Source organism: Neomonachus schauinslandi, chromosome 2, assembly GCF_002201575.2.
Source record: "Neomonachus schauinslandi chromosome 2, ASM220157v2, whole genome shotgun sequence".
Lineage (NCBI taxonomy): Eukaryota > Metazoa > Chordata > Mammalia > Carnivora > Phocidae > Neomonachus > Neomonachus schauinslandi.
In genome coordinates this window covers 122,966,203-122,983,588 of record NC_058404.1, presented here as the reverse complement: position 1 = coordinate 122,983,588, position 17,386 = coordinate 122,966,203, and the positions used below count along the sequence as shown (strand labels likewise).

Below are 17,386 nucleotides of genomic sequence, written 5' to 3'. Positions count from 1 at the left end.
CATTTTCCAGTTACCCTGGTAAAGTTTCTCTTAATGCTATATAATATACAGATCAAAAATTGAGTTCAAATTAAATTCTTATCGAATATTTGGCAGAAACCTGTATGCCCTGGGTGACCTCATTTCCCCCATTTCCAAAGGTGCAAAAACTGATTTCGAAGGCTTCGTCTTAGGGCCTCAGTCGACCAGGAAGTTCCATTTCCATTTCACATTATCTTAGCTCTCAGATTTTCCCTCAGCAAATCTCCTAGCCTTGCAGCATCAGATCTCTGGGGCTGTTAAAGCATGTTGACATTCACTTCCTACTTATTTCATAGCTCCTGCTCAAAGAATATTCTGGGCCAGTTTTCATCGTTTGTACTAAATAGAGAAGCCATTTTAAATATCCGTGATTTTCAAAAGCTGAGAAACAATACAATTTTCTTCATTTCCAACACGGAACTTTATAAATTAAGGTGCTGATTTAGAGACATGGATCTATTTCTGCCTGTACGACAAATACAATAAATTATATTAAAGGGACTACTCTTATAAACTGAACTATATTCAAGTAAATCACATTAAAGGGGATCCCATATTTGGGGGCATGGAGGCTGAAACTGATAAAATAGTGGCAAACGGTTAAGTATTATCTGGGGCCCGATGAGGCTATAGAAAAGCTGAGTGAAGGGAGCCCATACATTTAGAAGGATCTCGTGCCAAGAAGACTGGCAGGTTGGCAGGTGAGGATCAGGGGCAAAGCTCTCCTGGGGACTCCACAGGTCTTTGATTAGGTGGGCAATGAAGTAACTGTGTGTGTGTGTGTGTGTGTTTAAAAGGGGGAATTGGGAGATAAGGCATAAGGCCAATAGAGTATTGGGAAACCAGCTGCTCCCACCACAGACCAATGTATAACACAGAACAGAGAGCCAACTGCTCATTCAATTGTACGGAGGACCAAGTATCCCTCAGTCTCCCTGACCAGAGTCATGTAAACCTGCAGGTTAAACATATGACTTTTCAGGTTAGATTCGCCAAAACCTCATCTGCACCAGAGCTGCCCAAATTCGAAGAAACGGGCTACCCTGGGGGCAGTATGGTGAGTCCACACTCTTTAGGGATATTCAAGAAAAATGCCAGAGGATGACGTGGCAGAAATGCTGGGGAAGAGAAGCATGCCCCACCCCCACCCGGCTTTGGGGACTGGTGACATGCTCTGGTTTTAAATGAAGATGTCCCTGGATGATGTTGAGCAGGATTCTAGGAACAGGTGGTATGACACTAATTCGTCATCTAGAAATCCCACCATCTTTCCTCACCACAGGAAGGTGGATTTTTTTTTTTTTTTTTTTTTTTATCCCTTCCCCGTTTTTGGAAAGGAAAGTGGACGGGGCTGTACAGAGAACATGGACACGGATGCCCGCCACAATGCCAAGCCCCAGACGGACCGGCATATTCAGCTAACCTTTGGCTATACTTCCCAAACCTGTTTTGGATACGCACATGGAAACACAGGCCATTCCATTCTCCTTTGGAAGGAATCTCCAAAGGAAAGGCTTTCACTTCTCATTGTCTCCTTTTATTACTTATCTGCCCCTGGTAAAACTCCTCCTCCAAAAATATTCATGCTAACAGTGATCACACCCAACTCCCTGCAAGGCATCTAAAAATTATGCTGATCATACAAAAGGAAAACTCTGGACTGGCAGAGAAGGAAGATGTGCCCCTTACTGTTTCTCCATGTTCACCGAAACCTATTACCTAACAGATTTCATCTGAACAGGCCACAGCCACTGGGCTGATGTCTGGTTTTTCTAAACCAACTGTATGAACAGCTCCCTACTGACTATGTGCTTAAAAGAGGAGGGAAAAACCACCTGAAAGAAGAAAACTATACATATACCTGCTTTAGTCTAAAGGGATCTGAGGGACTGGAATGCAAAGTCCTGATATATACGTACAAAATCTCCACGGATGGCATGGGTTGGGCGCGGTACTTACATTATTAAGGAAGCATGGAGGGGCAGGTGGGCGGTGATCTAGAGCGTTCTCCTGAAAGGAAAGCATGAGCCGGGCCACATTTTCACTGCACCTTTGGCAGAACCACCTCGCCTACAGATAAGGTGTCCTCCCGCGGGAGGACGGCAGCTTGTCCCTCGGCCTGCGGGCAGAAGGGGATACTCACGAACTTGAGAAGGAATGTGTTTTCCCGTAGTGCTCCAATGCACCCTGCGAATCCCAAAATGAACATCACTCCTCCCACCACGAGGAAGAGCCAAACTGGGTCAAAGCCGCCGAGATCGGTGATGGAAGAGATGTTGGACAGAACTCCCTGGGGACAGAGAAGCAAACACAACGGGGCACCAGGATGCAGGGGCAGTTTTTCAACATGGAAAGATTTTTACAATGGTCTTTTGAAAAACTTCAGAGGTAATCGGATTACTAGGTGTGACCGATACTCAAGAAACACTGCAAATCAGTCAGTCAATCAATCAATTAATTTTAAAAACCACCAGAAAAACCTACTTCCTTTGCAAGGTCTAGATGGGTTTGTATTTTTGGCAAAACTGAATAAAGCAAAGAAATGACCCCAAGAAACTATCATCAGACCCCGTATGGAGATGTGGATGTTACTTTTGTTTTCTATGTCCCAAATATAAGTGGTTATGGGCAAAAACCAGTGTGCAAGAGAAACACACTTCCCAACACCTAGGAAGAGCAGTCACCTTTCAGTGCCCAGGGCATGCAGGTCTCAGACAAGTGCCTGCTACAAGTCTGTGGCATTTCTTAGGGAACAAGGGCAGAGCTCGATGCTGCAGGCTGACACAGTGGCCAGTCCCAGTCACAAGCCCCGGAAAGTTTTCCAGGGAAAAACCATGCCTCAGGATCCACCCTTGAGCTTCACAGGAGACCCTATCAGGCTCAGATCCCCAAAGCCCACTTGGGTGGTTTGGCTGATGGCGGTCTCACAATGACTTCTTAGGGGTATTTCCTTACCATGTTTTTTTAAGAACTGAGATTTAAATGATTCACAAATCCAAAGCTACTCCCTGGCCTTCCACCCTTTTATTCTCCTGCCAAAAGAACCCAGAGTGCTTTCATTTCTCTATGAACATGCTATTTTTTTTACAAAAATAATTTTTCCCTCAACCATGATACTATGTCAAATACCACCCAGAGCCTATGTTAGAAATTATGAGATTTTTTTTCTCTAAAATTCAAGGTACGTATTGCTATTCATTCCTATACAGACAGACTACTGTTACTTTGAAACTGTAAATGTACAGGAGTCTTAAATATCCAATATCATCAATTTTATTTTCTTATATTTGTTTTGAACTCTCAAAATATCCCAGAGTATCATGGTATAGCTTGCTGTGAAGTCTTAAATCATTTGTTTCAAACCACTCCCAATAACCTGAAAGAACAGAAAGTATTTATCTGATTTTATACTTTAAGTGAAATGGAACCCAGAGAGGCTTGGTGACTTGCTGGAAGTCACACAGCTCTTTATTGACTTTTTGAAACTAGAACAGAATATCTATTTCAGGGTTCTCTGCCCACCAAATGGAAACCATGTTATTTGCTTCCCAGCACTTCCTAGTCAGCATGGATCAACACCTGAGTTTAGGAGTTTTAAGTTTTAATTCATTTTAAGGTTGTAGGATCATTCGGACAAAAACATCTTTTGTTTGTTGGGTTTTTGTTTCTTTTGCAGGGGGGTGGGGGCATTAACTTAAAAACAATTAATAGGATATTAATAATAGAACACATATGAGAAATAAAGAACTCTTAAAATGTACAATTTAAACCTCACAGGAAAGGCCAAAGGTTTAAATAAAGTCACAGATGAAGGGCTGAGAGATTAGAAAAGCAGTCAGGAATGTAGGGTGTATTCACTAACTTCTGAGGTGACGTCACAAATGCAACCACACCCTTTATGAGACTGCTTGGACCAATGGTTTGATCCAGTCTTGTTTCTTAGATTTCCAAGCTCTGAATTAGGAATACTCCGGGGAGGGGTATGTGGTGGGGGTGGGGGGACACAGAAAATCTGTTACCAATTCTCCACCTACACAGATGATACTAAGAAAAAATTTGCCAGAGAAGTCACACAAAATCCAAGCAACAGTGGTGAGGGTCCATGTTGGAAGGAAATCAACCTCCCCCCTAGAATACCTGTGAACACAGGTGTTAATACTTAAAGTCTGAATGTTGGGACCTGCTCGGCCGGGGGGAAAAGACGACGTTGGAGGGTACACGATAACATTCTTAAAACTTAAAGAGTTAACTTAATTATGAGAGAAGGAGACTCCATTTCCTTGGCACCAAAAAGAGGCAGCAGAGGTGGAAGTGACAGGAAGAGACGTGGGCTGGATCACAAAGAGGCCTTTCTGATAGCAGCAGGTGTCCGGCGATGGAGCAGTGAAGGCTTCCGCTCACAGGAGAGCCAAAGCCGTGAGCCTCTGTGGTTGTGCCATAAGAGGGATTCTCAAATTGGATGGGACATTGGGACTTAATGACCTTTAGGTTCCTTCCAACTTTAAGATCATTCTGTGATTTCACCCATTTATAATGGGCTTTTTGTGACTCACACTTAAGTCTGAGCAAAGATCAGACTGTTCCCAAACACTTCCATGAGCTATGGCTGGACACAAAGAGGTCATGGATAAAAGAGACAATTATCTGGGCAACTCTGGCAAAGCAAGTCAGCCAACCAACACACACACCTAGGTCTCAAACACCGAGCTACACCCCAAGAGGCTACAAAAAAATATGATCTGTGGGGTGCCTGGGTGGCTCAGTCGTTAGGCGTCTGCCTTCGGCTCAGGTCATGATCCCAGGGTCCTGGGATCGAGTCCCGCATCGGGCTCCCTGCTCAGCGGGGAGCCTGCTTCTTCCTCTGCCTGCCGCACCCCCCTGCTTGTGCTTTCTTTCTCTGACAAATAAAATCTTAAAAAAAAAAAAAAAAAGATCTCAACTGTCAGTAGATTCCTGGATCATCTGTCCTCTCTGGGTTTAATTTGGAGGATGAGTATTTGGCTTCACAGACAAACTTATTTTCATACTTCTACTCTGTCCAGCCTACAGGAGCAGCTTTAATTGAGGGGCCTCCAACTGTTTCCATGGAAACAACAATCATTTGCGGGCCTAGCTGGCCTGCAGATTCTACCTTTTAATCCTAAATTCTGGCAAAAGGCAGGGCTCGAGACAGATACTGAGTGCTGGGGGGAAATAATATTCTGCAAAGCACGAAAAAGACTACTGAGAACTTTATTTGTAATGGATTCAGAATGTACCCAGGTCGTTATCAAATCTTCAGACCCCAAGTTTTTCCTTTTCCTCGGGATTAGGATTACTTACCTAGATGGACATGAGCAAAAGACTGCACTCCTTCACCTGCGCCATGTTTCCCAAGAGCCCCTGCAAACAGTCTTACTGCTTCTGACTACACAGAGCGATTACAGAGGAGCTGAACATAATCCTGGCAGCAGAGATTCCAGATTACAAAAATGACGGGGAGCCGACAGCTCAGCCTTCTGTTGTCTTAGAGATGGGGTCTTCTCACTGGACTTTTTAATTTTGTTAAGCTCAATGTGACAAATGAGGAGGGGGTGCTAGAACATGCCTGCTGAAGAATAATTATCATTAAAGCTTGTAGCTGACAAGAAGCCGGAAGAAAAAAAATACAAGCTCTAAGATTACAGTTAAGTCTGCCAAGGCATTTAAAATAGATGTTCCGATCCGTGGTAAATCCCCAGGAATGCACAAGAACACCACCAGCAGACACCTAGTCTTCTGGGAACCTGTGGGCACCACCTTCTTCTTTGGGGAAGAGCACTTTCCCCTTCTTGTTAAGGATTCCTGCTCCCCCAAATGCACTCCATGTGCCCCTCGGAGCTGCCAATTCTCACATGACCTCACTGCCCTTGTGACCATTGAGAAGTCTGAACCGCCTTCCTCAGACACCAGGATGCAGAACAGGCATCTCCCTCTTGTGGCTGAAGTTATAAAAAGGCCCAAACCTGCAGCCACATGCAGTATGTTTTTCACCATGTGGAGAAAGTCAACCCGCAGTGAGAACTAGCAAGCTGGGCTTAGGAAGAAACAAATAAGGGCAGGGAGGGAAAATCCTGTCGGCATTATAATCCCTGACCTGATGAGGAGTTCTGCGAATCACTCCAAAATCCTTAGAATACACTGCCCTTGATCGCACAAGGGGGTTCTATTTGGGTCTGTGTTTGTATCTGAGGAATCCTGCACAACCTGACAACAGCTCTGAATAAACTAGGCCTTTAGTGCTGCTCGTGGGCAAATACACAGGTTCATAACATACACACATGACCAACACTGGAAGTTCACACTTTATGCTGGAAAAAAAGTTCTGGGGGTGCAATGGGGAGCAGAAAAGGAGCAGAGGTGAGTGTTGGACTTAATATGGTCCCTATACTCAGCTGGCTGATACTTCCAGTCAATGGAGCAATTAAGCCAGTGTAAACAGTCTTCCTTCTTGTTGACTCGCTATCACCTCAGCATCGTTAACGAAATGAGTTCTGGATGGAAGGGGCTTTGTCTCCGTCACTGACAAATCATACATGATTTAAACTCCAATTCTCCACGTAAACGTGAATGTTCAGTCTTGGGCTTAAATATCAACTTTTTAGAACTCAAACTTTTTGGAAAAAAAAAAGAAAGAAAGAAATACAAAATGTCATTTGCCTACCCTCCCTTGTACCCGGAACCGCTGCTTCTGTGGGAAGCACACACACACAGCCTGCTATTTGCAGCCCATGAGTATGTGCTTGTACTTCTCCTACAAGGATCCTGCAGGCAGAGCCCTGGAAGCTCAAACCCATCAAGGGTACTGGACTTTGTGCATAATGTCAGAAAATATCATCCTATGAAGCTGAATCTAACTGGAACGAAGATAAATGGATGAAACGCAGGACAATTAGCCACATGTACTTCTTCCTTTCCCCATCTGCTTGGGTTGACATGAAGATGGGGAGAAGGAGAAAGAGTCAGAATGGGAAAGCCAGAGACCAAGATGGCAGGTCACAAGAAAAATATATATTCAAGTTCTACAGGCTCAAGAATATAGGGGGATTTCCTACACATATATTCTTTGATATCGGTAGGATCATATTAATGAAAACTGGCTTGTAAGAGTTCTTCACATTCACACGACATATTCCTGTATCTACAGTCCAATGCCCCTCAATCAGCATCCCCAGGTCTACAGCTGGTACTGCAGCAGAGGCAGAAACACACTGACCATAACGTAAAGTGCTGCTCCAAAGACAAAAGGAGTACCAACCAACCATTAGAAAGTTGAAAAACAACAAATATATTCAGCAAATTAGCCATTCCACAAATTGGCTTTTCGACAGCTAGCTCTTAGCATATCAATCCACAGCCTTTAAGAGATCATCTTAACAGACATCTCGTCCTGAATCCCAGTTCCATGACCTACTACCTTTGTGATCTTGGGCAAGTTACCAAACCTGCCTAAGCCTCAATTTCCACATCAGTGAAATGGTACCCCATGTCATAAGGATGAAGGAAATAATTCAAGTAAATCCAAACACTATGCTAAGTGCTTGGCGCAAAATCAGAATTCATTGAAAATTTATCACCATCCTCATTATCATCACTATCCTATTAGACCAAGAAGACGACATCAGATGCTATTGAAGCAACACAGGAGGGGCATCTAACCCAACTGCACTAAAGAGGAATCCATCTTGCTCTGGAACTTGTTCTGCCTCATCCTTTTAAGGAAAGCCATGACCATATCTGATGATAGGCCTAACAGAGGTGGCAGTAACGGACTTGCCAATCAGATCTTCTTTGATGGGGAATGGAAAGTCACCTAAAGACACTCCAAGTAAAGGCAGAAGAGAGAAGCCCTGAGTAAGCAAAAGCTATGAGTAGGCAGAAGCCACGAGTGGGTAGAAGCTAAGAGTACACAGAAGTGGTGCAGTGGAGAAAAGAGCAGCGAGAAGTGAGTCAACAGTGGTGAGCACAATGAGCAGTCAGCAGCCATGCTGCCAAGATGGCGGCAACCTGAACCAGGGAAAGCAGGCCTCTGCTGCCAAGGAGCCAACTGGGTGCACCGGTCGTCGAAGATTCACTGCTCCACAGTGACCTTCCAGATACTTAACAACGTCCTCGTCCCTGTGGGATCTCATCATCCAGTGGTTTGGTGAACAGTATACGTCTTGGTAAGAATATGAAAAACCAGCCCACCTTCCCTCCGACCTCTTCCTCCTCAGCACCTCATTCATTCAACTATCTCTGAAATTGAAGCAGATTCTCACCCGTGCTTCTGCAATAAATGAATATGTTCTGAGTATAACTATTTCTTCTTGGAAAAGTCTTCTATGCACGTGCAGAAATGAAAAGGCAAACAAAGCTCCAGAAGGGTTTCAAACCAATAAACCTCAGGAGCGTCTGGTTTTTTCCACCACCAGCTCAGAGTCCTCTGTGTGCCACCTGGCAAGCTTCAGTTTCTTCTCTCTCAACCCACACAGAAAAGAAATGCAAAAATAGCATTAATAAGCCCCTAAGGTCTGGGACTCTTCTGCTTTGGCATATACAAGCACATTCCTTCCAATTGCTGGATGAGAAACAAAGAGACAGGCATATGGAATGTGCACCCAAAGCCAGGCCAGATGGACACCTTTGAGATTTATGGGACTGGGTCCTGATTCACCCCCCCCACCCCCATAAACCAGACCCTACTGGGGTAGAACTTGCAGCAGCTCTCCTAGAGTAAAAAGGAGAGAAGCATTTCCATACTTGAGAAAGGATGACAAGACAGGACATTGTAAAGAAAATGAGCTCCTGAGATTGGTGGGGGAGGGGAGGGGGCCTGGAGAATTAGAGATGCAGCTTTCAACAGGAAGACCTGTCCACAGGAAGACCAAGCTGCAACCACAAGGCCGCAGGGAAACCTGCTCCTTCAACACTCATCAGAGATCTCCAAAGAACATTGCAAAGCAAAGCCACTCTGCCAACCCCAAAACAGCCATTTGCCTAAGGAACTGTGGCAGAGTCGAGAGAGAGGACTTGGAAGGTGAAGAACCTGAGCAGTCCAGGGGTGTGTACGGTTGTGGGCGCAGTAGGACTCAGGGCCTGGAGAAGAGATGCAAGGTTAAATGAAGGCCAGCTGCCTTACAGGCATGTGGTTTCCTAGTTTTTCTTGTCAAAAAAAGTCATCGGTGAGATTTAAGTAATCCCTTCTTACAGCTTAAAAATGGCCATGACTATGGGGCACCTGGGCGGCTATTCAGTTGAGCGTCCGACTCTTGAATTCAGCTCAGGTCATGATCTCAAGGTGATGAGATCGAGCCCGACCGGGCTGTGCTCTCAGTGGGGAGTCCACTGGAGATTCTCTCTCTCCCTGTGCCCCTCGCCCTGCTCTCTCGCAGGTGCATTTTCTCGCTCTCTCTCTCAAAATAAATAAATAAAATCTTTTTGAAAAAATGGCTTTGGGGAGAGGGAGAGGAGGAGAGACAGTCATCTTTCAGGCCTCCATAAAATCCTGCAATCAAGCAGTTGGCGGGGCGGCCCGCTGTGCCAGGTCCCACCCACTGGTGCCACTCACAGGCTAGAAACACCACCCCGGAGTGAGGGACTGCCTCTCTCATCAGGGAAACAAGCCACAGGCAAAAGTGTCACTTTTCAGAAATCCAACCTGTTCCCAGGCCACTCCCCAGATGCTTTCACATGCATGTTCTGACGATGGAATACAAACCCAGGAACAGTCCTAAGTATAAAGTTTAAACCCAAATACAGAATAGACGCTCAGATCATGGTGCCTCCCCGCCCCAAAACTGAAGTGAAAAAAAAGCAAACAGTCTAGTGGCAGGTGATCACTGTATTCTAGGGCCCCAGAGCTAGAAGTCACTCAGTTATCACGGGGATCACCCAAGAGATGACAGGTACTGTGTGTGTCATGGGTATTCGGAGTGAAGGCCCCGTGATACCTTCAGGAGCTAGTCTCGTGGGGAGACAGGTGAGTAGGGTGCTAGGCAGCACAGTGGAGGGGCAGAAGGCGATGTCATCAAGTGCAGAGACAGAGGGACAGGAACTGGCTCACGAGTGGTGAGAGCAGGCTAACGTCGGCGGGGTGGAGCTGGGTTTGAAGGAGAGGGCATTCTGAGCAGAGGAAGGCCCCGGTCATTTGCGTACTTATAAAGCTCGACACCTGGGCAGCAGGTGGATGTTATGGAAGCAGCTGGTCGGCTCTCGGGTGATCCAGGTGGGCTTAGAAAAGGGACACAAGAGCTACACTACTGAGCACGTGCTCTGCCTGGCACTGGGCTACCTGGATTAATTCACCCTCACAATAAGCGTACCGGGCAGGACCGCATCCACGGCAGGAAACAGACTCAGACGGAGCTCTCTGCCAGCACACCAGCTGAGAACATGCCAGAGCCGGGTTCGAGCCCAGGCCAACTGACCCCAGACTGGTCTACTGCCCACCTAACCCCATGATGCCCTACGGTCTGAAAAAGGCAAACAGCAGTGGGCAAGAAGATTCTTATTTTCAATGTAACATCGTATATCTGTGTCTACAATTTTAGGAAAGACATGTAACATATTCTTGCCCTGGACTTCCCTGATCACAATCTGAAAACCAACGTGTGTAGGAGACAAAAGCCTCTCCCCCCACCCCATCCCCGCACCACACCCTCACAGGCCAAGAAGCACTTCTTTCCCTGGCGCACCTCAGAGAAATCAAGCGGATACCAAGGGGAGAAGTGAGGGAGAGAATTTCCTTTCTCTAGAGAAAGCGGTTGCTGGGCTGTGCAAAACCACTCCCCAGCAGCTTGCTTTTTACCTCAAACCTAGTGAGGAACCGCTTTCAAGGGCCCTACTGGGGGATCTCTGAGACACACTGGTTAGGGCCAGACTGCCCAGGAAGGAGCCTGTGGGCTTGGCTCTGACTCCTGTCCTGGAGATCCAGGGAGACAGGTGGGCTCTAGGGCAGGCGAGGGCTGTTCCTGGTGGCACCGGCCTCACCCCCAGATGAGTGTGTCCAGGGAGAGGCAGCTGGGGGCCAAGAACAGGAAACCTCAGAAGGCAGAGTGCAGAGGAGTGTGGGCTGAGGACGATGGCCGGATCTGAGCAGGGGAACCAGGCAGCCACCTAGAATAGAGAGAGCCACCGAACTCAAGGGAACCACCAGACAGAGGGACTTGGCAGGGAAGCCTCAAAAAGACCAAGCTTTCGTCCCCTTCACCATCTGCCAGGTCCCAAGAGCACAGCCCCACCCCCACTTGAGCTCTGGCAGGAAGTGGGCAGAGGAGCATCTGGTGAGTGGGGGAGGGGTGACAGGAAGAAGCCGGGGGCAAAGGCCTCACCTTGCTCCCCTCCCCAGGGGCCCAAGGCAGAGGCAGCTGGGCGAGGGAGAACACTGGAACACAAAGCCAGGTTTGGAGTTTACTCTCCTACTCATCTGGGCCTGGCCTTGTGCCTCCGAATGAGAGTAGGACTATGTTAGCTGAAAGTGAACAATAAAGTCATGGAATTTTTGACCCACCTGAACTTTCATTCCTGAGAAATCACTCTGAAAAAAAGTTTACATGAACACACACAAAGAAAAAGGTTTTTGATACATCTCATGTGTTTGTTGGACATACTGGTTACAACACATCAGCTCGCATGCTAACTTTGCAGGTACTGAGCTAGAGCCGCTCGGTTTTCAGATTTTTGGCTACGACAGAAAACTCGAGAGAATTACTTGGATAAGAGAGAGAGACAGGCAGACAAACTCACTACATTTCAGGCAATGAAATGCTATCTCCAAAGAAGGATTTTCGGCATCTCAGAAACGGCTCCTTAAAGTAGTTTCAAAGCCAAAGCATGCAGTGTTCTGTTCCAGTTATCTGGGGAACCCCCTCCGCCTACGGCCGCCCTCTGGCCGTGGAAACTTGACCGCCACCGCTATGAATGGCCCAGATCACTGAGTCTCACGGTCTCAGATTTTCCTTCCTGGGAAAATTGGGGCAGTTTTTCCAAGGTGAGTCTTGGAAAACAATCTTGTCAACGGACTGTGACAAGAAGCAACTAGGAAGGTTCTGAAGTGAGACTCAGAGCGAGACAGTGGTCAGGGGAAAGCCTCCAGGAGAGAGAATCCTCCTTGTCCGTCCCCGGGGAAAGCCGCAGAGAAAAGCAGTGCGGGCCAGAGCTGGTCTAACTCGCATTCCCCTGCGGGCTCAGGACGGCCACCGACTTTCCTTCCAGCCCGCTCCCCACGGAGCCAGGGCCCCGCGAGCGCATCGGAGGGCAGGGCCTGCGGGGAGCGGCCGGACTGCCCGTGTAACCTCTCTGGGCCTCAGTTTCCCCACCTGCGAAAGAACAGGTCATCCTTCTCTGAAAGTTTAACCCTAGGGGTCCACAGATCACAGAAGTGAAAACGAAACCCCTTCAGGAAGAGCTGTTTTTTCCCGTGCCGTCTCTCCGGTATATAAAGCTCCTCCGCATGTTCTCGGTCACTTGCTCACAGACATCTCGGCATCTGCGGCGGGGGCAGCCCGAACGGAGCGCAGAAGGGCGCAGAAGACAGGCCCCGGCCGCATGGGGTTTTCAGGCCCGGCGAGCCGGCCGGGTTGGCGGGGTGGGGGGCAGGAGGAGCCACGGGGCCTGGCCAGCGATGGACACCCTTCCTACTCGGGAAAGCGCAGGCTCCTCCTGGCCCTGGCCCGCTCTGCCGCCGGCGCCCCCACCTGCGCTCCCAGCGACGCAGCACTCTGCCGCCGCAGCAAGCCGAACCCTGAGTAACCAGCCTACGTGGTGGGCAAAATGGAGAAGGAAAGGCACCCCTCATTTTCCCACGAAACAGGACAATCGTATATTGATTCCCATTTTTATGCCAGGAATAAACGGTTATTTTCTTTCCTGACATCCCAAATTAATGGCTGTGCTGTTGTCTGTAACACTGTCCCGCTATCCAATCGGACATCAGAGCCACGTGTAATTCTGCTTGCGCTCAGGCGGTAACACCTGTCCACACCGCCCGACGCCGAGAGATCTGAAGCCACTTCACACCTCTCTAACTGAACGCCACAGGCCACAAAATCGCCACGGTGTGAAAGAACGCTTTCATCATTTGTTTGCTCGTTCACTGATTTATTTATTTATTTATTTATTTAAGATTTTATTTTTTATTTATTTATTTGAGAGAGAGAGAATGAGAGACAGAGAGCATGAGAGGGAAGAGGGTCAGAGGGAGAAGCAGGCTTCCCGCCGAGCAGGGAGCCCCATGCGGGACTCGATCCCAGGACTCCAGGATCATGACCTGAGCCGAAGGCAGTCGCTTAACCAACTGAGCCACCCAGGCGCCCTCGTTCACTGTTTTAGAGGCAATATTTTTTGCACACCAACTAGGTGCCAGTCAATGCTGTAGGGTTTTTTTTTTTTTTTTTTTTTTTTTTGCCCTCACAGAGCTGCTTTTTCTAGTGGGGCACGAGAGCAATGCACTTGCTGGCGTGGAAATGCTCAAGCCTATGAAAACATGTAGGAGGAAAACACAGGGAATGGGGGAGAAAGGCTGGGCCTGGGGTGGGGTGACAGTGGTGACTTTAAATAGGCCAGGAAGGCCTGTGGACAGAGCTGACATCTGAGCAGAGATCAGAAAGTAAAGAAAAATGCCAAAGTGGATCTCTGGGGGACAGCGTACCAGGTAGGGGAGGAGCAAGGGCAAAGGGTGGGGGAGGGGTGTGTGTGGGGGGAGTTATGTTTGAGATTTTGGAGAAACAGTAATGTGGGGTCAGTGGGGCCTACAGCAGCGGGGAAAGGCACAGGTGGAACATGAGGTAAGTAATGGGGCAACATGGAGTGAGACTATAAGCTCACTGAGCTCACTGGAAGGTTTGGAGCAGAGAAGTGATAAGATCTGTCTCTTTTTTTAAAATTTTAGTTGACATTAAATATTGTATTAGGTTCAGGTATACAAATAGTGATTCATCATTTATATACATTACAAAATGATCACCAAAAAAGTCTAGTTACCATCTATCATCATACAGAGTTATTACAATGTTATTGACAATATTCCCCATGCTGTACTTTTCATCCCTGTGACTTATCTTATAAATGAAAGTTGGTGCCTCTTACTGCCCTTCACCTATCTCACTTATTCCCCCACTCGTACCCCTCTAACCACTGGTTTGTTCTCTGTATTTAGGAGTCTGTTTATTTTCTTAGATGCCACATATTAAGTGAAATCATATGGCATTTGTCTTTCTCTCTTTTAAAGTTTTTATTTATTTATTTGACAGAGAGAGAGAGTGCACAAGCAAGGGGAGCTGTAGAGGGAGAGGGAGAAGCAGACTCCCTGCTGAACAGGGAGCTCAATGCAGGGCTCGATCCCAGGACCCTGGGATCATGTCCTGAGCCGAAGGCAGATGCTTAACCAACTGAGCCACCCAGGCATACCTCTCTCTCTTACTTCACTTGGCAGAATACTCTCTAGGTTCATCCATGTCACAAATGGTAAGATTTCATTCTTTTTTACAGTTGAGTCATATTCCATTATATAAGATATACACCACATTTTCGTTATCCTTTCATCTGTCAATAGGCCCTTGGGTTGCTTCCATATTCTTGATACTGTTAATAATGCTGCAATGAACATGCTGCGTATATCTTTTCGAATTAGTGTTTCTGTGTTCTTGGACCAATATCCAGCAGTGGAATTGCTAGGTCACAGAGTATTTCTATTTTTAATTTTTTGAGGAAGCTCCATACTGTTTTCCATAGTGGCTGCACCAATATACATTCCTACCAACAAGGCACAAGGGTTCCCTTTTCTCCACATCCAATATTTGTTATTTCTCATCTTTTTTATACTAGTCATTCTATCATACATTTTAAAAGGATCACCCTGGCTGCTTCATGGAGATACGCCTGGGGTATGAGTAGGGGAACAAGAGTGGAGGCCGGGGAAACCACCAAAGGCTTCTGCACTGATACAGGCAAGATGTGGGCGCAGCTTAGATCAGGGTGGAACAGTGGAGGCGATGAGAAGGAATGAGATTCCCCACATTTTCTCAAGGAAGAGCTGACAGTGTTTGCTAATGGACTGAACGTGGTATGAGAAGCAAAGAAGGAAGAGGGTCAAGAATACCTGAGCAAGTGGAAGGACAGGGTTGCCATTTACTACATTTGGGAAGACCAGTTTGAGGAGGGGAATCAGGAGTGTTGTTTTGGATTAAGTTTCAGAGGCCACTGGACATTGAAGTGGAGATATTGGGTAAGCTACTGGCTACACAAGTCTGGAGAGTTCCGTTAAGGTCTGCATCAAAGATCTGAATTTGGAAGTCCTCAGTGACAGATGGCGTTTGAAGCCCCAAGCTTGGATGAGATCTCCTAGAGCCTGAGTGAAGACAGAGAAGAGGTCTCAGGACCAAGCCTGGGGCAAAGGAGTATGAGAAGGCATTGCCTGTGAGGCAGGAAAACTGGGAATGTGGGGCATCTGAGAAGCCAAGGGAGGAAAGCATTTCTAGAAGGGGGAAATGATAAACTGTGCCTTAGTCCTTGCTTTACTGACAGGGTTTCTGAGTTCTTGGGTGAGAAAAAAATGATGTGCTCCAGGACCTAGTATGGGTTCCGTAAGAAAGTACCAGGTTCAACTAAGTTCCTAGGCTGGTTAATTAGAGATAAAGTGAAGGACATAGTCTCTCTACAAAAATAAGCAACAGAAAAACAGTCTGATGTAATGACAAGTAGATGGATTAGAAACTGCTTGACTGATGACACCCAAGGGCACATATAAATAAATGAGTGTCAACCTAAAAGGAAATTTCCAGGGACATGTCACTGGGCTCTGTCCTTAGCCTACTCAACATATCAATGGCTTTTATCAGTGAAAACTAAACTTGACTGCAATCAGAACAATCTAGGAGGCTTGTGAAAATAGAGCATCCCAGTGTCCACCCCAGACCTACTGAATCAGAAAATCCCCAGATGGCACCCGGGGGGCGAGGAGCTAAAGGAAGTCCTTATTAGAAGAACGAATTGAGGGAGAAGCTTGATCCAAATGCACAGCTAAAACCAAGCTCAGTGGAATGCAGAATGTGTTGGAATGACAGCTGGGCACATGGAGTCTTGCATTTGATTCCGAAGAATCAGCCGGACATGAGGTGGAAAGGGTACACTGAGCTGGATCTGAGACCAACTTGTGAGTCTCCCTGATCAACAGTGGGATCTCAAGCTGCACTGACAACAGATGAGAGAAGGGACATAATCCAGTCATACCCTCTCTGGTCCCGAAAACACTCTCAACAGTACAGGGGCCACACTAGAAAAAGGTCAGAGGAGTAAGACCAAGATGGTAAAGGGACTCCCCCCACCCCAGAAAGCAGATGTTTAGCTGCTAAGCTCAGAAGAAACCAGGCCTCCACCCCGAATACTTTTTTTTTTTTTTTTGAAGATTTTATTAATTTATTTGACAGAGAGAGACACAGCAGGAGAGGGAACACAAGCAGAGGGAGTGGGAGAGGGAGAAGCAGGCTTCCCGCTGAGCAGGGAGTCCGACGCGAGGCTGGATCCCAGGACCCTGGGATCATGACCTGAGCTGAAGGCAGACGCTTAACCGACTGAGCCACCCAGGCGCCCCCACCCCGAATACCTTAAGGGCCAACATGCAGAAGGACTTGCTCTGTGGGATCCGATAGGGTTGATCTATAGTCAATAAGTAAAAACTAGTGGGACAGAATTCTACTTTAGTAAAAGGAAGGTCTTTCCAACACTAAGAGTAACCCAAAGAGACAGAAGTGGTGAGTGTTTTGCCACAGGAATTGCTGAACAATTAGCATTTATTACAATGTATTAGTTTATGTATGTGTGTATATATATATGTGTGTGTGTATATATATATATATACACATATACACATATATATGCACACCCTTCCTAGACTGTAAATTCCCTGAGGAATTATATCCCCAGAGTCCAGCACAAGCCCTGTCCTGTGCTATGTGCTCAATAAATGCTCTTTGAGAGAGTCAGTTGATTATGGCTGGATGCTGCCAAGCCTGTTATAGAGGTGATTCATGCTATAAATTGTTAATGTTCCTTCTAAAACAGCAGATCCTATGATTTCTGAAAAACTGCACATAAACCAGTTTCCCCTGGAGACACAGTCATCCTTTGCATCTGCACAGTCGATTCAGAATTCAGATAAAATGGATTATTTAATTATTATGTCTAAAAGTCAATGGTAGGGACGCCTGGGTGGCTCAGTCGTTAAGCGTCTGCCTTCGGCTCGGGTCATGATCCTGGCAGGCCCCCTCTCCCTCTGCCTGCCGCTTCCCCTGCTTGTGCTCACTCACTCTCTGTCAAATAAATTAATAAAATCTTAAAAACAATAGAAAAAAGACAAAGGCAGTATTAG

At 46.8% G+C, this 17,386-nt stretch overlaps 1 protein-coding gene across 1 annotated transcript in view; it reads right to left on the bottom strand.

The window, feature by feature from the left end:
• Positions 1–17,386, bottom strand: part of TSPAN5 (tetraspanin 5) — a 170,201-nt gene that overhangs the window by 8,854 nt on the left and 143,961 nt on the right. The window contains exon 3 of the mRNA XM_021680389.1: positions 2,165–2,311. Within this exon, the coding sequence (XP_021536064.1) occupies positions 2,165–2,311 (147 nt within the window). The remainder of the gene's footprint in view (positions 1–2,164; positions 2,312–17,386) is intronic.